Below are 22,252 nucleotides of genomic sequence, written 5' to 3' on the forward strand. Positions count from 1 at the left end.
ACACCGATTTATGACCTTCATACTGTAATGCCTTGGCACAACGAGACATGTTCATGACAAAACATCAGCTTTTGTACTGTCAGTGATATGCCATATATGCACTCCCACAAACTTTCATTCACCTCATCTGGTAAGCCACAAAAATGCAAGTATTCTGCTAATTCCCTTTGAAAAAATGAAGAGAAAAAAATCCACAGAGCAGCATGGGAGTTGATATCCCTTTGTTATATTACTTTATAAGTCTGTTGGGTAAATAAGGTCTGTGGTGACTTAAACATCCCAACATCACTTTTTATTTATATATTAAGCCTCATCTTGCCATCACCAACTTAAGCTCTTGGAAACACAGATACATTATCAGATCCAAACACCAGGATCTACTTATGGAAATTACTGAAGTCACAGCTTATATGTATTTTTAGAGATCATTATGATCCAACTGAATCCAATTTACATGTGCTCCTGCTAGGTGTCCTTAATATCCCTAAGAAAACTGCAGAGAAAAGTCATTGTTCAAACAAAGCACGCACTGTATCGTTATTTTTTTCCCTAAGGGAAATTATTTTAAGTTGGACTACTAAAGACTATATAACTGTGTTGCTATCCTTACAGAATATTGTTTTCAGTTTGGGTAGCTGTTTGCATTGCACTGCTGGAACAAGATTAAACTATAATTTCTTGCTGCTTTGATCCTCTGTGCTGTGCACTGACATTATTTTCTAACTCACTAGGCTCAACTTAAAAGCAGATGTTGTATACTTTGTGGTGCCTCTCCTTAGTCCATTTTACCATTTACAGGTACTTATAAAAAAATTGAAATATTAAAGGCAGGTCCAAACCAAATGTCAGCACTCAAAACATTCAAATTTTGAAAAAAAGGAAAATTCTATTCATGTTTTAACTCTTCAGAGTTGAGAGAAGTTCAGAGTAGCCAGTATTAGGCAAACTTACTCTTCCTGCCTTGCAGCAGCTCTTTAAACACGCTCATCATGGTTTGAAATGTGCCTTGTGTCCTTGACTGTTGTGGTGCTGTGTGCACCAGCTGAACCGCCTCACTCAGCCACTTTGAACTACACTCCGTTCAGCTGTGTCCATGTGTGAGAGTCTGTGCAATCCCTCCACTCCACTTATTTGTAACTGCTAAACTATAATGGAAGACACCAAACACAATTACCAGCACATTCCATTCTAAGCCTGAAGCTCTGCCCTCCAGGTATGGAAAACAGACCAAAACCAGGTAAATTAACAAGCTGTCCCAGGAGTTTACCTGCTATAATGCCATCCATCTGCTCCAGCGCCGCAGCGAGCATGTCACTTGCATCACTCATCATCTTCTCTCTTCTCGGGGACAATCACCAGCTACACTATAAGAAGCAACAAAATGCCAATAAGTGTGAGTTGGATCCAGAGCCTCAAGTCTGCAATTCAATCTGCAAAAGAGAATTTCATTTCACTTTATGTTTTCTGAATTCAGACACCACTGTCACGGGACCAACATGAAGACCGGGACCATTTGCTGACCACAACAAGACTTGGAGGCCTTCATCACCAGGCATGAACTGGCATAAAAAGAAATCAAAGCATCAACTAGATGCTGGGGTTCCTACTGTTGGTCAGCCTGTGGCCTGCTCAGCCCAAAAGGTCAATGTCACATATACAATCATATGCATATAAAGCTGGAATTCCATTTTTTACAATTAAAACAGGCTATAGGCTAGAGGATATTTTAGTTTTAAGGCAGCAACAAAAATGCACTTCTAAGAGCCTTCTGCATACAGGTATAACCTATTTGTCAGGAGATGAGTGTTACTCCCCATTGCAGAGCAAATCAAAGATAATCCAAAAAAGTATCACATCAGGAAATTGGCAGGGAATAAGCTGTTTTACTAAATCAATGTCACTGATGGGTCACCCCATACAGCATCTCAGAAATCCTACACGACACTTCAGGGAAGCATGCACCAAAGACACAGGCCTTCTATGGCTAAAAGGAAGTCAGCAATAAACCACATGTCTATCAGCTATATTTTTTCTCCACAAGAATTCGCTGGTATAGACAAAGAAGATTCTGACCATTTGCCCAAGATTTCTGGATGCCTGACAATCCAGAAGCCCTGGACATGCAATCATTTGCCTATAGGCATGATGTCTCAAACGCCCAGGACTCACTGGAACATCGCATGCATGCACAGACTATCCCCCTGACGGCATTGCTCCGAGCTTAGCAGAGATTCCTGCCGTAACGATGCCATCTGATCTTACCCTTAAAATTTTGAAAGCCAGAAGTGGTCCCCAAGGGAGTATTTCCAGCAGGGTCTGGAAAAGTGAACTACCCGATGTGCTGCCCAGGCAGGTGAAGCAGCAGACCCAAAATCCCGATGGGCTACAAGTTAAGCACGTGTTTAGGTACTTTGCTGAAGTGGAGCTGCAGAGGTCAGAGGCGATCCCGATCCCTCCACCCCAGCACAATGGGCACACAGGCCACTGAAACAGCCCGGACTGCCCTGGCTTTCATCTAGGACACGCGAGACTACTTCTGATATAAATACAGTTAAGGAACAAAGCTAAACAAACACCAGGAAGGAAAACTCGCTTTAACCTTTTGCTTACCCTGCCATTTGGTTTTTGTTTTAGGCCACAGCGCAGCTGACATTTGCCCCAACATAAGCAATTAGGAAAGTTGTTCACAGTATCTCTGGCATAAGGCCTGGAACACTGTCTACTAAAAAACAAACCAAAACAAAAATTCATGTTATAAACTGAATTTTCCCTCTTACTTATTCCCTCAAACTTATTGGTTTGACTACCAGTTAGCTTTGCTGAAATTTTGGCCTTAAAATGCCAACATTTCATATGCTGTTTCAAAACCTCTCTTACGTGAAGTAGGTCCAAACCTTAAGGTAACTTTTGAATGACAGCACAGAGACTACTGCGATTTTGGGAAATGCCTTGCTTTATTATTTATTTGCCAAGAGAGGTTTAAGAAGTCAAAATACTGTAAATTAAGCTGTTGCAAAACTTCACATTTTAGTAGTATCATAACTGAAGACTCAAAAACTTCAAGAAGGAAGCCCCTGATTTGGAACACATGTCAATAGTAAACTTCAAGCAGTACAATACCTGCTATAATACACAGATCGTGCAAGATATTTGGTCCAGTGCCTCTACACCTGATAATTAGCAGAAAACTCAGCTTTTGCAAACATATTCACTTGGGCAATTCTGAAGACAGTCTTGTCCTTTCTCTTTTAGGATTTCCTAGCTGTGATAATCAAGTCCTGCTCAAATATGGGTGTCTACAAATGCAGTGTGAACAATCTGCACTGGATTTCCCTCTAAAAGTAAAGATCACACAGAAAAACACTAAGGCTGCTGCCCCAAACAAAACACTGATTCCTCATAGCTCTAAGTGGAAAAGCATCAACAAGGCAAAGCAGCCACAAACCCACAACAGCCAATTAATGTTTGGGAATCAGGAGTGCCCACCATCTTCTCAGTGTGCATAAGCACCTCATGAGGGGAGTAAAGAATACGGAGCCAGACTTCTCAGTGGCATGGCAAGGGGCAATGAGCACACATTAAAATATAGGAAATTCCATTAATGCATTAAAAATAAAAATTAAAAAAAAAAATTAAAGGCTTAAAAAAGAAAACCCAATCCACTGCACTTTTTTACTGCAAGGATGGGAAGCACTGGAAAGAGTTGCCTTTTTGGGGTCTCCATCCTTGGAGTTACTCACAGCTTGACTGGACCCTGCCTGGCACAGTCTGCCCTGAGCATCCCTGCTTTTGCCCTGGAGACCTCCAAAGGTGCCTTCTCACCTTGGCCATCAGTGAGCTCAGTGCAGCTCACAATCAAGCATTAAATACAGTATTGAGGAGGCTACCTAGAAAAAGCATACTGCAGGTTAAAAATGCGCTAAGGAACAGAGTGCTCCCTATCCACATTTGTTCACAGTCAACCCCTTGTTTCTCACTTTCTGTCTAGGAAAGACATTAACTGGGGTCAAGGAACTGCTAATTTACACTTGCATAATAAAGCCATGGCTCACAGGCACAGAAAAATAATCACCATCTTGTGCACTTCATCTAGGCACAACCACCCTTCATGCTTCCAAAAAAAGCACTCCTTGCTTTTCCTGAACAAGGGTTTTGTTCATGGTTGTCAAAAATTCCTAAGACAACTCTACTGACAAGAGCAGCAAGTGGCAGATTGTGGTACCAACAGCATCCAGGAGGCCTCCAGCATCTACCCCACTGTTACCTCATCCTACCTCCAAGAAAACAGACACGTCAGTCTGCACAGCGCTTCCTCCACTGCTACTGCAAAAGGAGTCATGCTGCTGAGAGCAGCAGTGAGAAATTTTGAGATTAAATTTAGCGAAGCAAGACTGTGCGAACACATTGATCTCCAAAAACCGTTCCACCGCTCATGGAGCATCTGTTAGCAGCCTGGCCAAGCCTACAGCTGAGAAACTTGGAGAGGTGAAATAGAGAACAAATTTTAAAAAAACAAACAAAAAAACCACACACACACAAAAAAAAGAACAAAAAGCCCCCAAGCCAAACAGCTGGAGATGATGCAACAAAATCCCATTTCCCCAGTTATTTGGTCCTAAAAGCAGTCATTGAAAACTAGCTGGAATGGCACATGCTGCTCTGGCCACCTTCCCAGCACAGTGCAGCACATCTAGCAGTCCGGAAGTAAAACTGCTGCAACAGAAAAGCACTATTGAAGGTATCCTTGCCCCACAAGGGCACAGAATCACTTTTATTCCTTGCACATCATCAGCAGCACATGGGGAATGGACAGGCAGGGAGGAAATCAAAGACCTCACACAGCAATGGACCAAAGCACAAAACTGTATGAAACAAGAAAAGACAACAAACTGCAGGAGGAAGGGGGTTGAAAGGGGAGGTGCAGAAGGAGTCAAAGAAATGCAGTTTTTAGGCAGAATTCATAAATCAGCAGCCTTTGTGGATTATAGGAAAGCAGATAATACTGGAACACCAGCAGATTCACTGCTGTACCTATGGAAGGGCAAAGACCACCTCTGACTTCAGAAACTTTGAGAGGAGCCTGGGCTGACCACTAACACAGAAGACCTTTACCAGTATCTATGTCCCTTTCTTTGCTTTGCTTTGCCTGGTTTTGGTCTAACAGAAATAAAACCTAACAGAAAACTCAAGGCTTCAAGTTTTTCTCTTGGCAGTGACTAAGGAAATCCAGAGTCAGGTAACACGAAAGAAAATCCATCTTGAAGAAGCTCAGTGGAGCTCCTTAGGAAAATAAGGAATAGCTAATATTTCAGATGATGTCAAGCGGTTTAAATTCCTTTCGTTCACAAAAGGAGGAAAAAAAAAAAAAAAGGAAAATCATAATTTTAATACAGATGGATCTATGACACGGCAGATGAACGAGAAACCAAGATGCACACAAGAGACAGAGAGGCAGATGCATGAAATCCACCCCTGGCATAACGCCATCAAGAACCCACCTGGGAGGAAAGTACTGACAGCATCCCATCTGACAGACCATTTAAAATAAGTTTTCCCTTGCTTTCCAAGAAAACGACTACTTACCTTCCTCATTCCTTCAATGCATATACAATTGGTGCACGATGGGGTGGGGGGGTTGTTTTTACAGAAGCAAATCCACCTTCTAGAGCTGTCAGCTGAACACCTTGCTTATGCCGGCAGGAACAAGCATCACTTCATCAAGGCTGTATTTACAATCCACCATTAAAAGTAATAAAAATAAAACACAAATGCAGCTATCTCCACTATCAGTTATGATTAATGTTATCACTAGCTGGCATTTCTACTCCACCCCTGGCCGTTACGGAGACGTAATTTGGTCTTACTTGTTTTATGTCCCTTCCTCTGGTTTGAACACACCAGCTGGTTGCTAGGGCTATGCTGTTCACTTTTCAGTAGGTGGAGATTTTTTATTTTTATTTTTGAATGACATACAAACCCTCCGGCTACAGTGCTAGTGAAGATGTATTCCAAACAGCTTACGGAGAAAACAAAACACTGCCCTGCAAATAAATCCAAGGAAAGCTAGAAAAAAAACCAGGGCGCTTTGTGAATGGGAGCTGCAGTCGGCTGGATGCAAACAGAAAAGCTGCCTGAATATGGATTTCAAATTCAGATATTTAATTAATATGGCAGACTTAAAAAGAAAGTGCTTAAATATTTTACATATTTAGGAAATTACAGTTTCTCTACTCAGAGGCTCTCTCTTTCCTAGATCGAACAACACACGCAGAGGCATCTAGAAGCAACATCTTCAAGCCTTATTTTTTATTATTTTGGGGTCGTCTCAGTCTGGACATCCATCTGCAAAACACACCATGCTTTAAAACCCAGAGGTTCCCGAGGCTGAGGACAATCAGGTGCCTGATAGTAGGTCTGAAGGCCAAAAGAACACATCTTGCCGCTTGTGTAACCTCTCTGGGGAAGGGCACGGCCTGGCCTTTCATCCTGCTCGCCTTCCTCTGCCCTGTCCACATGTTCTGCAAACGCTCAGTGTTTGTAAAGAAAGCATTGGCTACAGATTATGTTTATGATATGATGCAATAAGATGGATGACTTGAGTTTCCCAGCTCTCCCATTCCTACATAATGTTCCCTAAATCAGAAAATTGTGATACACACGAATGAATAATCTTGATTAGGGTTTGTTCCTGAGAGGTGCAGAGAATAAATATAAGGACCCCCAGGAGCACGTTGTTACCCCAGAGGAAACTACCACAAAAAGGTAACAAATTGCAGACATCTTTCACAGGGGAGGCAGAGGGAGAGAACCTGTTCCACAGTAAAAGACCCTAAATTTCACCTCGCTGTCAAAATTAATGTCCCTGCATTCTTAGTCTTACACATGAGACAGCTGTGAGAAGTCTGAAACATCTTCCGGATTCATCTCTCTCACCTTGAACCACGGAAACAACACATCCTTAGCAATTAATTTTAGAAGGTAAAACTCTGTTTCATGAAGATAAATGCCATTTCAGACACATTATCACATCTATCTGTGGTTTTTCTGGCTGGCCAGAAGAGAAACATGAACACACAAAGACTTATTTGCAAAATACATTTCAATCACAAATAAAAAGGGCTTGAAACTAATTCAGACTAAATCTTTAGCGTAATTTCTCATGGGATGTTTTGAAGATACTCAACTATAGTACCACCAGTCAGTAGCATTTTAACACGTAATAATGAATACATTCAGCTAATTTACACTAGGAGACATTAACATTTCTTTTAACACTAAAAAAGACTCCATTTCATACCTTCCAGGCCTGAAAGAAGAAACTAAAAAAGAAAATGGAGTCTTGTTGAATATATTGCTCTGGTGTTTTTCAAGAACAAATGAAACTGGAAAAGTATAATTAGGAAATGCTGGAAAAATCTTAATGCAAATAAAGCAGAGAAATATTTTAGCATGAGGCAGGGACAGGAAACTAGTTTGTTCCTGAACACGTTTTGAGCTATGCAATTCAGACATTGTCCCCCTTTCCTGAGGAGAGGCCCTGGCTGCCACATGTAGGCAGGTACCTCTGCTCAGGTCCCTCCCAGGCATGGGGACACCCCCCGGCAGCTCCCCTGGCAGACACCTCACACTCTTACCCCACAATGGCTGAACAGACATTACACACAGGTCAAAGCAAGGAGAACTGGTGAGACCAAGGACATCCTCTGAATGGTCCTTCATAGAATCACAGAATGGGTTGGGTTGGAAGAGACCTTAATGATCACCTAGTTCCACCCCCCTGCCATGGGCAGGGACACCTTCCACTAGACCAGGTTGCTCAAAGCCCCATCCAACCTGTCCTTGAACACTTCCAGGGATGGGGCATCCACAGCTTCTCTGACCAGCCTGTTCCAGCATCTCATCACCCTCATGGTGAAGAATTTCTTCCTTATATCTAACCTAAATCTACTCTCTTTCAGCTTAAAGCCATTACCCCTTGTCCTATCGCCACACGCCCTTGTAGGAAGTCCCTCTCCAGCTTTCTTGTAGGTCCCCTTTAGGTACTGGAGTGCTGCTATAAAGTCTCCCTGGAGCCTTTTCTTCTCCAGGCTGAACAAGCCCAACTCTTTCAAGGACAAGTCCTCCATTTTGGGCAGACAGCTACAAGGAGCCCCACCCTCAAAGGAGGAGCCCGGTGGGACCAGGCCCTGGGCTCCATCAGCCTGCAGGCTCAGGACGCTCCAAGAGCCCAATGCTCAACCGTGCAAGAAGGATAAACATTATTATGGAGAAAAACAATCAAAACGTTGGCAAAAGCTTACTTAAACTGATAATGTCTGTTTATTTTATATGTAAAAGTAAATTTATTCTTCAATTTGCTGAACTCTAGTCAATGACATCAAAGCAACACTGTTCTCATATTACGCAGGACTACAAAAAAGCAACAAATGTCCCTTTATTTTCTAACTCTAGCTCCTTTCTTTGTTCCCTGTATTTCATTATTTCTTTATTATACAACAAACATTATTTATTTCCTTTAACTGATAAAAATTTATGAAGCACACTGAGACTGAAAGCTGAACCCACAGTATGTAAGAAATGTCTAGAGATAAAATGTATCAAGCCATAGAAAGGACTTTAAAGTATTTTAAGAGCATAAAGCACGGAAGTCCTTCCAAGATATAATTGTTTATACCTTGGAAAGAACTTACCTCAAATCACACCACAACTTTTATTACCAACCAGCTTAGTTGTGTTCTGTACTTCGCCTTAAAACTTGTTAGATAAATTAGTTGTGATGCAAAAGCTAAGCCTCAGCAAGATAAGCATCCTTCAGATACTCGCACAGAGAGGTGTACACAGCAAACATCTTATATAAACATCCCAAGTCTCTGAGTCAAGGTTTATGGTTTAGATTCACATCCAGCTACAAAACAAACCATTTAGTTTGGTCTGCAGTATTGAAATAATTCTGGTGGTTTATCTCTGCTACCCTATTCTCCAGCAGCTCTTTTTTTGTTGTTGTAACTGAAAGGAACTAAAAAAACGGAGCAGGTAACAAGTTATGTTGTTTTGTGATGCACAAGTGAGCTCTGTGGTCACTGGATGACACAGACGCAGCCAGAGCAGCAGCCCCTTACCTGCAAAGCAGATGAGTAATGCAAATACCTGTCTGCAAACACTCTCCAGACTCTCATTCTCAAGGCACAAGCAATCCGAGGTCAGATGGAGACTTGCAAAAAACCCCGCAGATACACTTCACTTTAGACTGTTCACACGTTTTACTGGTTAACTAATAAATGCTTTCAACTACTCACCTTAGAGAGTCTGAGAAATCAATATGTTATTTTCTCACATGTTTTGCTTGGGTCCACTGATTAGAAAAACAATCGCAATATTCATTCCTCGCTCCCAGACTGCTAAAGCAAGCAAGGAAATGCCTCACATTCCCCAGCAACATGTTATTGACAGGCTGCGGCCACACAGGCTACAAAACAAAAGAGGCACTGTTGGGTAAGAGTCTAAAAGGTAGCTCTTCAAAATACCTTAAGAACCATCAAATCCTGACCAGAGACCCATGTTTAGACCAAATTTCATAGATTGTGCAGCTGTATTTTAATGGGCTGGATCCAAAGACCAAATTCACAAACTTCCAAATTTGAAAGGGTTCAGCTTTGGATTTTGGACATTCAGGTCTAGGAGCTTCTAGATCCACAATTTCAGTGTTGTCACTACACAAAGCAAAAGTAGAGGGTACCCACCATCAAAAGTAAATAAAGTAAAAAAAAAAAGTAAATAAATTTAGCTTGAACTGTATTTTCATATGTTTAACTACCAACTACCTGTAAAGAACAATGGAAAAAACAATACTTTGTAATACCGCAGCATCAGCTGTTACATGGGGAAAATTTTCATATAAAGTCCCAGCATTAGATCCCTACCTTTCATTCTGCTGCCAATGTTGTTATCTTAAGATTTATTTTTTCAGAAGGACCATGCAAAAAAAGAGTGGGATATCTGAAGTATATACCTTGTGTGCGAAGATACTTCACAGTTTTTTAAAGACTCATGATATCTGAGAACTTGAGATTGCCAGTACAACCATTACAATACTGATACACTAATAATCCCCTGATACAGCATGATTCACCATCTCTTCCTTCTTAGAAATTTAAAAATTGAGCAGGGCAAAATTCAACATGGTTGAAGACTTTTTTTTTCTCATGTAATAGGACAGGACTAAATTTTAAACAGAAAAATTTAGGGGGAGGGGAAGTGAAACATAAGGAATCGTGTGCCAATTTTCACTTTGGCTTTGTCTTGCTCACCTCAAAAACATGCAGATCTTTGCATTTTCTTTCCTTCTAAACTAAAGCCCTTTGTCAATAGCTCACGCTGGAGCTTTGCCAACAGCTTATGCTTAGGTAGCACACTTGGGAATCTGACAGAGTCTATATGAAGAAAACATGCTTTAGGCAGCACATGACCTTAATCACTATTAAAAATGGACCTTCTACCTTTGGGATTCTTGGAATATCAGATGTAGGTACTGTGCCTTTCAAAACACAGACTTCAAATCTTCAATTAGTTCTCAGCTTTGAATAGTCCCAAGTAGTTCACGTGCAAAACACATCCTGAAACTTCCACGTGTTCTCATCAATGAGGAGCCAAAGGTGAACATAATCACACCTCTGTGCTTTGACAACTGCCACGCGTGCAATCCCACTGCCGGTCACAGCAGCCACAGACAAGGGCCCTAGAGAGCAATGAACCACCCAGCTGCAGAACAAGGAGATGCCTCTTGCCCAGAATGTTCCCCACCTTCTTTTGGGACCATCTTCTCCCTCCTCTGGGACACAGCCTGCACTTGCTGCCCCAGCTGCACAGCCGCTCATTCAAGCCCAGGGTGCAAAAGGGGCACTCACAGCCACGGTTCTTTCCCAGCATTGCTGTCCCACACCTCCTCTCAAACAGCTTCTGTCCCCCACATCCCTTCCCAGGATACAACCTCCATCCCCTAGAACATCACAGCCACAAGTCTGACAACCAGGGATTTCAGTAACACTGGAGTAAGCAAAGCTCTTTCTTCTTTTTTCCAGCTAGGAGCAGAGTGCTGTTGATTTTGTCTTGCTTTTTCAACACTAAAGCTTCGGTGCCAAGAGATGAAGGACAGAAGCTATGCACTCTCAGTTCAAGGAAAGGGTCCTTCTATTCTCTTCCAAATGCTGCAACGGTGAGCACCAAGCAAACCAATGCCCTGCGAAAGAACCATCACTACAGTGCAACTCTAATGAGCCATATGCCATCCGTACCACTGCCTAACACTTAGCGTTGCGTGGCTGGAGAGCTGTGTATCCTGCCTACCCCTGGGCCAGCCTCACTCCTCAGCACAAAGGAAATTTGGCAGCTGGGGACAGAAACCAGCTCTCTTGCTGCCCACTCCTTTTTAATGAAAGCCCGCAGCTGGTTCTTCAGGGTAGAGATGTCGTCTTCTACATCCCGTCTCAAGCTCTTCTCCTCCTGTCAGATCAACACCTCCTCACCACCCCTTGCAGAAAGACATGTTCCTGCTCTGGTGCCACTTGGCCTCCAGCACCACCCAAGGCTAAAAAAACTCAGAGGTGGAGGGGCTGAGCTGTGCCTGGGGCTCAGAGGAGCTGACAAGAGAAAGGTATCAGTGCTAGGGGAATGGTAACCATGGTGGGGCGGGCTTGGAGGGCTACACAGATATTACAGTCCTGGGGTACAGGTGATAGTTGCTTGTGACCAGCAAGGTGGAGGGAGGCAGCAGGTCAGCACCAAGCCAGAGCTGCCCCTGTTAAGGAACATGTCCCTCATGGAACAAACCTGGTTCCAACTCTACCGTCTTCCCTTTCTTCTGCAGCAGGAAGAGGAAGGAAGCTGGGAAGAAAGGAGGTGGCCATGGGAAAGAGGCCTTCTTTCCACATCTTCTCCAGTAAGAAAGACCTAGGGATGGAAGGGAGCAGCCACTCCCTATCCTGTAGCCAAGTGCCTTGTGCATAAGTAGGAGGGGGAAATATCCCACCCATCACCCATGGCCCGATGAGCAAGATGAGCTTTACAACAAGAGGAAGATTCAGTTCATGAGCTGAAGAAAAATCTTAGCAGTCAGAAACTTAAGACATATTTGCATCAAAGCATGTTTGATGCCCAACTGGGGGCAGAATTGCAGCTGCTACAAACCCACCTAGATTTCTGTGGGATAACAAGGTTACTGAGACTGAGTTTACTTGCTACAGATGTTTTGCTAAGTGTGATTTTTTTATTTTATTGTGTGGGACAATGCAAAATACCTATTTCATTAGATATAGCAATAAACTGTGGTTTATTACTGACCTTCCTAACAGTAGGCTCCCTTTAGTAGACAGAGCTATAATGCACTAAAATGGAGAATAAGATAACTCTTAAGAGTGGTGCAAGAAAGTTTACAACCCAGTTGCAGCACAACACTGCAAGCACACCTACAGAGCACCTGGTTTGGGTATCCGGAGCAGTCTCACCAAAGCAAGGGGCTGCAAAGCTTTCTCAGACAACAGGACAAGCAGTGGATGAGGTAGCACACACCACCCCTTTGCTGCTCAAGTCAGCAGTGTCATGATACAAGTCAACCAGTCTGAAGCAAACTTAGGTGTGGCTAAATTACAGAACAACAATAATGTAGAAATACTGTCCTGTGCAAGAGCTGAATTGCCCCTCTCCATTATTAAGTATCTGCAACATGTTTAAGCCAGTGTACAACTCCAATATGCCAGTCAGGTTTACAGACTCTGCTGGAAAGCCAGTTTTACAGCACAAACCTTGCAATATCCAATTTCTCCCCAAAGTCGAGATCTTATAATATAAAAAAGAAGTAATTCCACGAGGATCTTAGTTTTCATTAAGAAAGAAAAAAAAATATTACTGAACCATGTGGTTGCTGAAGGAAGTTTGATGTGATCTGAGAATATCCTAAAAGTTTGAGCACAGGAAGCCCCTTATTTGACATATAATACAGTAAGGCATAGAAGGGATGTGGTGGATGGGGGAAGCAGGATCATCTGACTTTTTTTTCAAGCCTGTGACAGAAGGAAAAAACCAAACAGCTTAGGCTGCTTAACTGTTTCCCTTCCCTCAACCTACAGATGTAATTAAAATAAAGCTTCAAAAACAATACAAGTAACTTAATGCTATTTTAATTAAAAGATGTTTTATAAAAAGATCAAAAGTAACCCCACTGTGGTTTCATTGCTGGAAAAAGTGTTTCATTTTAGGAAAAAGTGGTTCTAGTGTAACTTCGTATGTTTCTAACTTTCCAAAGCGCCACTGTAACAGAAGGATGGAACAAAACATCTAGGATTTAAAGCTCTGCCTAACCCATGATTTATACACATCTAATTAGCTCCTCCTGCACACACACACACACACACACACACACACACACCCCCTTGAGCTCTGGGAACTGCTACTACAGTTCCTGCAATTAAAAACTTCAGTGCCAGAATCCTTGTGTGCCAAGAGGAAAAACAACCACCTTCTCCTCCAGCACAGCTGGGCGTGTTCTTACAGGAGCGGATGCCCAACTACAAGCAGCTCAGATCCAGCATCTGCACTCTCAGAGTTCAATATATTTATTAGAAATCTGTAATCTACGAGCCCATTGCCTCCCAAGGACCTTCATGGCCCTGCTCCAGCAGAACGACCCAGGCAAATCAGAAGTTTGGGAAGCTTAACACACCGTGGTTTTATTTAGCGGTACCCAGGGCTCTCTCCTGGACAAGGAGAGCAAGTCTCATGCTGCGGCAGCATCACACTCTGGTTTCCCCATCAGAGACTATCTCAGCTTCTTACTGTGCCATGGACATTGGCAACGCAGACAGGTGAGTGAAGGATCGCTCGCCTGCCACGATGTGGAATCAAAACTAGTACAGAACAGTTCAGTGCATGCCAAATGGCAATACTCATAATGTTCTGGATGAATTCATATCCCTTAGTATTTCCATACAAATGTTCCTCTGGATACATAATCTCAAGATAAAACTTCAAAAACCTCGAGGGATCAGATACACTTTTAATGTTACATTTCTTTGAAGTACTTTCCCTTTGTATTTCAACAACACTTCAAAGTTTTCCTACTTACATATAAATCAAGTTAGACATCTGATGCTAAAAGAAGCAGACATTAAAAGTGTTTCACACTTTCCCAACCTTTGGGTGGGGTGGGGAGTAAAACTCAGTCTTGTAGAAGGGCCTACGTTAACTGAATGCAGATTTTCACTCCACCAGCCGATCAAGAAAGAGTTCAGGTATCAAAGGTCAAATAGAAACAGGGTACAGCCCCAGTCCCACCTGCAGCTGAAGATCCTGATCCTAATGAACAGCACAGGTTTAACCTGTAGCATGCACAAATAGTCTTGCTGACATCAAGAGAGATCAATGGAAGTGCCTCGTCCTTGAAGGCCACCGGAAGGAAGAAGCTGTTCATGGGATAATCAAAGGTCCAACTGTACTCACAAAGTGAGCTCATCATCTTCAATGGTTTTCTTCAGAGACAAGGGGAAGAACTTAACAGGACTCCCAAAACACTGCCAGTGTTTCCAGTGAAAGGGGAAGGGGGTGGCTGGTAGGATGTACTGAAATACAACCAGGTTTTTGTGCCTTGACCAAGGACTTCACTGGACCAGCTCAAAAGAGAAGGTCCTAGAATTTGTCCACACTTTCTATCACCATGTCAAAAAAAAAATGACAGAACCAACTATAAGTAAACAAATCATGACACTTTCTCATGATCACCATGAACTAGCAGCTTCCTCAGCAACCATGTGAACGTCTGGTGCCAAATCCTTTGTGGTATATCCAGTATAACCCCTCGACCTCCATGTATAAGCCTCACTTGTTCTCAAGCACTGAAGAAGTTTTACAAGCTTGATTCTTGCTTCACACATAATAAATCTATAGAAATAACTCTTTCTTTCTTTTAAAACTATTGCCCCTGTATTTCCCTTTGTTAAGGCTGAATATTTTTCATGTGCCTATTGAGCCACCACTGGAGGGACTGTTTCCAGAGGTTTATATTTAGCTTTGAAGCACTGCAGATTTTGTTTCCCTGGCTAAAGTTAGGATGGGATCCTCCCTTAGAGGAGGATCTTACTCTGCTGAACGGAAAGAAAGCACTGAGACAGTCTAGTCTGGGCTTGCAGAAGACACTGATGATGCCAAGTCCACAACTACAATGATCCTGCTGCGTAAAAAGGAAAAAGTAAATCCAAAACTGGCAAGAATGTTTACATATATCATAGACCCACAGCTTCGGCCCTGTTTAGGAAAGGAAACATTGCTTATTTCAGGATGTAAATTATCATACATCTTCATGCACGGGTCCTGTCATAGCATGGCTTCCTCCTGGGGACAGCTCATCATTTATTTATCACTATATGGCAACAGCCTTCAGCAGAGGCATTTAAGGAGATACAGGAGGTTGCCCCCTCAGTCAACAGACAGAAACGGGGGCAGCTCTGGATCACAAGGGTGCCGAACTGCTCACAGAAAGGTCCACTGCTGCACCCACCCCCTCCAGCAGCACTACAAATACCCTACGGTAACTACCCTCCTTACAGCATCAAACTCTGCTGCTTATGTAGACGGATTCATCTGCTTCAAGGTTTTGCAGGTAAGATATAACTAGCATGATGTTTTACTTGGTAGAGGTTCAGGTTTTGTTAATAAACCCTGCTACTTTTGCAAATGAACTACTATGCATCAGTCATATGAGTTTGCTCACTGCTGGTATACTACAGTTCTGCAAGTACTGAAATACCTTGGAAATACCACGTTACTGAAATAACACTGTTGTTAGCAGGTTCCTAGCAAAATCCAAAAAGCAAGATTACACGAAAGCTCTGTCTGCTAAAATGCTACAACACAAGGATTTCTCTAGGACAAACTTTTAAGACCAGCCACTGCAAATGTGCACTCAGGTTTGCATAAGCTGGGTGCTCCTGCCATTCACTGCACCCTTCCACTGCTTTACCCAGTGAAAGAGCCTTGGTTGATCACTGAAGACAAATACAGTGTGCAAACAAGCTACAAGTCTGAAAGGAAACCCTGCTGAAGCTTGTGGAAATCCATGTAAGTACAAGGAGCACTTACACATAAGTGCATGATTACTGCGGTTTAAGTCTTATAAAATATATTGCCATTGTATTGTATTTCATTAACAATAATTTCCCCTGACTGGAAAATGCCTTGCCTTAAAAAGTGACTGAAGGTAAGAAATTTAAAAGAAAGGTTTCCTTCTCATTTTCAAAGTGGAAGGTTTATTGCAATGTAATCTAAGCAGAAAATATGGATGGATAACATTAAACTTGTTGCCTTAAATACAAGTTTATTAGAAGTGTCAAAGTAGTGCTTTCCAAAACAGAACAATAACATGCTCTACACAACTACTCCTGTTGTTATAGAGCTTACCCAGCAGATTATCTTTGGATCTCTCAACTTTTCCAACTCCATTTTTCAAGCTAACGTAAAGACTCTTTGACAGAAGCCCATCTCCTTGATGTTGTGAGGTGAGGGAAAAGACAAACACCCAGGACAACTCCCAGTTCTATGAAAAACCATTTAAAAAGCATTGTTCACATGGCAGAGCCTTGAGAAAGTCATGGTCTCTGTATTTTTCATCAATTCTTGATATTTTTTTGAAAAAAAAAGTCCATCTGGCCATGGAATGTATAAAAGCAATCATCACTCCAGTATATCTAAATTCTGGTTCAACACCCAACACTAAAATGGAAGGTTTCACAAATGCATTCAGAAAAAAGAAGAAGAAAAAAAAAAAAAAAGGCCAGGAACAGGTATCTCTGAGTGGTAACAACCAGACAGCTGGCAGTGGAGGTATCAGAGTCATGCAGCTGGCCTTTGGGATTTGTTTTTTTGTCCTTTATTAAAACTTTTGACAGTTCTGAATAGCAAGCCCTTGTTTCCTGCAAATGTCTCAAGGATCATAAATGCATGCAGGCCTCTCATAGTATTTTAATGAAATATCAGCTCCTGCTCCTCTACTTGACTCGCAGGCAAAATCTGCCATTTTAAGGAGATAATCTTAAGCAGCTTTCTGAGAAATGTCAAGAATACTAAATTGCCATTTCTGTACTCTGGTTTCATTTCCCTTCCCCCCAAATATTCTATTTAAATCCCCTTTAAGAAGAAAGTGGAGCACTATCCAAGATGAAGTACTGTGAAGTGATGTGCTGTATTTTACAGACTGCAAGACCTGAATCAGTACTGTCAGCTAATTAAAAACCTTCGAAATAAGTAGGGGTTTAATTGCCTGCGTTGCGTTATTGTGTCTAAAAAAAGACTTAGGAAAATAACATGAACAAGACAACTACTTAAATGGCATCCCATTTTTCTTAAACCCACGTGAAACAAGTGCTGATGTTCAGCCACACTTTTGTTCACATTTTGAAGCTACTTAAGCAAAAGCTGCTTATGATTTATGGAAATGCCTTTGTTTAAGGCAAAGAAACCTCAACTTGCTGTTGCTACACTGCAACATCAATTCTGTCCCCAGCACTGGAGAGCATTCCCAGCTCTGGTCACTCTGGCCCAGCTCAGCACAGCTGGGGACCCCAGGCCAAATCCTGTGTCCCGTGTGGATGCTGCAGGACGTTCTGGCTGTGGCAATGGTCCCACCAGGAAAAAAAACCCACCAGTGTTCAGGGAAGTTTCTTTGCAAAGACTTTATCTGTTTTCCATTGCAACTTATGAGCAAGATTGCTTATGCTGCCTACATTGCTTGAGTGCTGAAACAGGAGGAAAAGCATATGGAGGGTGTCCAGGTATCTGAAAGAGGGGACCCAGGAGTGGAAAGGCAAGGTCAGCATCAAAGAGGTGACCTTCCATGGACAGAAGCAATTTAGCACAGGAGTGCATACTCAGCAGTGAAGAGACAGGTCTGAATAAGGTACCTGAGACACCCCAACACTGCACAGCCCTAAGGCAGCCTGCAGAGTACAAAAGGTAACACAGACAAACTGATCTGACTGTGTCCCTGGGGACCCTGGGAGGAGACATTTAGCACCGAACCCTACAGTGAGTGCCCAGCAAGGGGACCTGTGCCCAGAGCTGGGAGCTTGCAGAGGGAAACTGACAGATCCTGGGACAGAGGACTTCTCCAGGCCTGAAACTAGTATGGAGAAGCCATGGCCAGACAGCTATGACATTCCATCCATCTAGAGGAAACATTTCCATGTGGTCACTGCTGCCAAACTCAAAAGAGCTAACCTGACTAAAGACAGGCATAAAGGTGAAGTAAATTGGGCATTCAGTCAAATGAAACAGTTTACCTAAACCAGTTGCCTTGAACAGCTTAGGTTAGAAGTTGCTCACCTGCGCTGGGACTCCTGTTACTCTGCTCTGCATGGCTATTTTAACGAGTTAGCCTGCCCAAGGAGAGCACATGTTCATCTACCTGTGCAAAATTCTCACCAGTGGGAACTTCTCACTTTGCAGACTTTACACCAGTAGGGAAAAAGACGGTGCTCCACATGGAAACAGCATCCAGGAATCTCAGCCGCAGTTCCACACCGCTACTAAGGCCACACTTAGTGCTGATGGATACTCAACGTGCGACTGAGCAATTGTTATCTTGTAAATAATCAACACTATACCTCTCTGCAGATCTCAAGCAATAGGACAGGGGAGAGGAGAATCAAGTGTTACTTCCCACTAACACCAGAAAATAATACAGTGCTCTTCTGAAGTAAAAAAAAAAAAAAAAAATCAAGTAACAATAATTTAAAAAGAAAAAAAAGAAAAAAGAGAACACACCCAGCATGCATGTATGTCAAAACACATATAGCACCACAATAACATCTCCAGTATCTCCACAACAGCAGCCTGTTTCTTGCCCAAGACGTGTGACCCAGCCTGGTGCTCCCTTGCTTGCAAGATCTGACAAGATCCCAAGAAGCTGGTGTGGCTTCAGGCCAGCAACCTTGTGCTGTGCCATATGCAAATCCCTAACGAGAGTAACATGATTATACACGTTACACTCCTGTTGTAACACCAGCAAGGCTACGAACTTGATCTAGATAATACAGGAGATAGCAACTCAGCCGTATCTCAGTGCTCCATGGTGTGGGTCACGGCATTCACTACAGCTGTCATAATGCATTGTAAATTATACACAACACACACTCTTAATAATGCAAATCTCAGAACTGTCTACATATTTTGCGGCAGGAGAAATTAACAGATGTTGACAACTAATCAGATAGCAGAAGCATTAAAGGAGACAGACTAGCCCATTACTACTATTTGTTGGGTACGTACACGGTTTCTTGCCGTCATAACTGACTATACTAATAGTTTCTTCTGATGTAGCAATGTTCTTGGGCTTATCCTTCCCATCCTCCCACAGGCAGTTTATTTCAGTTGTTCAAAGCAGTGATGCCCCTGCCTTTAGTGACAGGGGATTATCACTGGCTGACAACACTCCAGTGAATATAGAAGAATAACCTTAATACTGCACCCAGGGACCAAGAAACCCCTTGGCACCGAACAGCCGATCCAGACAAGCGCTTGTGGAAACTATCCAGAGCATAAAACACATACCATGTGTGTGCTGGTCTGTGGACATCGCTCCTCCTACTTCTCTGCCCAGAGCACTGCAGCATAGCTGGCAGAGGTCTTGCTAATAGGAGCACAGCTGCAAAGCAGATCCCTAAATGAAATTACAAGATAGGCTATAAAGGAGCAGGAACATGCAAGTGAGGGCAAGACTAGCTACTCTGGATACTCACGGGATGTAAAGGTGTGAACTTCTAATATTGTCCAAAACTGCAAGTGAAGCAATAAACAGTAGAAAACTGTTGTGCTAAGAAGTATCAGAAGCAGAGGGAAGGAAGGGAAAGGGAAAAAGAGCAATAATGAAAATCCATGCCAAGGTCTTGGACAGAAAAGCACCAAACCCCCGGAGAGGCTCCTGCAGGCACTTGGAAGCTGGCAACTACAGACTGCTTTTGCTCCATTGCCAGACTACTTTGGGCCAGAAACACTTGACAAACAACAAGGCTCTTGTCCAGACAGTCAGAGATGTGGTAAAGTGGCATCCTCCAGCTGGTGGATTTTCATCCCATGCTGGGAGCTGGGAACAGATACAAAGGACACCCAGAGAAGACGTCAGCTGCAGTGCTGCAGCACCTGATGGGATGCACAACACTATTTTCTGTCTTCACATGGCCAGGAGATGGCTGTTCATCACCTAGATGGGTGGCCCTGGCAGAACCACCATTGCCTGGTGGACCTCTGCAGCACAACACGCAGGGCACATCAAGCCTCGACTGCTCGGCATCAAGCCAAGCAGCAAACTGGCCAAAACACAGGGGACACAGAATCTTGTGAGCACAACCAGGACTGGCTACCCAGTCTCACAGCAGAGCTGAACTTTCCAAGTATTTTGAACAGCTCCTTATCAGCAAAGCAGCTTTACAGCAGCTCAGCATTTCACAATGTTTATAATCTGGTCCCTTTAAATTGGATTGAGAACCTAGCTGAACCACAGCCTGAAACAGAGACAGCACAGGATCTTTTCAGCAAGACCCACCCAGCCTGAAATCAGGAAGTTGAATAAGCCCACATTTGATGACAAGCGTGCTCTTAATGCCACTGAAGTCAATGGCACTGGGAACATGTTTAACACTGGCTGCCTGTTTGACTAAGTGACCAAAACAGCACCTCAAAATACAGCTCCTGCCAGCTTTGTGCAACCTGTGGGTGCTTTCAGTGATATCAGCACTCTGATATAAGGTCCACAGTAAAATATCAGCTCTCCTCAGCTGGACTGACTAAATTCCATCAGCTGCCAGATGTGACCTCCACCACAAACTGAATAAAAGCATCATGATCCTCTGGCTACAAACTTCCTTCTCTGCTTAGAGGCACCACCAGAGCACAGCTAAAGTGCGGGGGGAAATGTTTGGGCCCAAGGTAAACTGAAATAAATTCTGCAACAAAGACACATTCTCTTCCAATACTGATATTCATCCAGATCACAGTCATTCAGTGTGACACGACCATCACACAGAAGAGCAACTCCTTTACGAAGATATTTCTAGGTAAAATTTACTTAAGGTTACATAGAATTGCCGTGACCCACAAGCTTGACTCCATACAGACAACAAAACAAAAATTACTTACTGAATCAAGACAAACAAGGTCTCCTGTATTGTAAAGAGGAAACTGAGGGGCAACCTCATTAATGTTTATAAATATATAAAGGGTGAATGTCACGAGGATGGAGCCAGGCTCTTCTCGGTGACAACCAGTGATAGGACAAACGGTAATGGGTTCAAACTGGAACACAAGAGGTTCCACTTAAATTTGAGAAGAAACTTCTTCTCAGTGAGGGTGCCAGAGCACTGGAACAGGCTGCCCAGAGAGGTTCTGGAGTCTCCTTCTCTGGAGACATTCAAAACCCACCTGGACACATTCCTGTGTAACCTCATCTAGGTGCTCCTGCTCCAGCAGGGGGATTGGACTAGATGATCTTTCAAGGTCCCTTCTAATCCGTTACATCCTGTGATTCTGTGTGAGAGAGCTCACAGGGTGGGAGAGCAGGCTGCACATGCAGAAGGGAACAAGCCAGGAAAAGCCCCCACCAACGCAACTGGGAGCCTGGAGGAAGTTCACCCACCCGCCCAGCACACAAACAGCAACTCCGAGGGAAGTCAACAGGCTTTGCCACTCACAGTGAGGAGCAAGACATGGGCCACTCAGTCATCAACCTGCAGGGACAACCTGCAATAATTATTTTGTTAGTTTATCAACTCTGATTATTATTAGCTACTGATGCTTACGTGATTATTGGTTTCATCGTAATTATTTAAAAAGCAGCTGCTAAGAGCATGAGAAATCTCTTCCAGGGGTAAGACCACTGGCTTGGTTGAGCGAGGAAGATGTCCCAGACATCAGAGCTCTTGGATAATGTCCACCTGCCACAGCAAGGATAATCTGCTCCCAAAATGCACATCTTGTGCTTGTCAGTGCTGCTCACTGTGGGTCTTTGAGGAGCAACTTCATTTCCCTCAAACTGGTGTGGGGGGCATAAGCCTAAGTCCCTTCTGCTTTATGTACCTGGAATCTGTGTGTGCTGATCTGCTCAGGAGGGAGGAAAAAGCAGAAAGGGTGTTTCCCAACCTACCTCCTCATTACACACCTCAGTATAGGTACAGCAGAGGAGAATCAGGCCTTCAGGAAAAAAAAATATATATATATG

The 22,252-nt window shown here is 43.1% G+C and overlaps 1 protein-coding gene across 11 annotated transcripts in view; it reads right to left on the reverse strand.

Annotated features, from left to right (window-relative positions):
* The window catches only part of PPFIBP1 (PPFIA binding protein 1), a 119,030-nt gene that overhangs the window by 54,946 nt on the left and 41,832 nt on the right, over positions 1-22,252 (reverse strand). For all 11 annotated transcript variants that reach the window (XM_082063951.1, XM_082063950.1, XM_082063953.1 and 8 more), the window contains one exon: positions 1,268-1,364. In XM_082063951.1, the coding sequence (XP_081920077.1) occupies positions 1,268-1,331 (64 nt within the window). In that variant the 5' untranslated portion in view covers positions 1,332-1,364. The remainder of the gene's footprint in view (positions 1-1,267; positions 1,365-22,252) is intronic.

This window comes from Streptopelia decaocto (genome assembly GCF_964273445.1).
Source record: "Streptopelia decaocto genome assembly, chromosome: 1".
In the NCBI taxonomy this organism is placed as follows: domain Eukaryota; kingdom Metazoa; phylum Chordata; class Aves; order Columbiformes; family Columbidae; genus Streptopelia; species Streptopelia decaocto.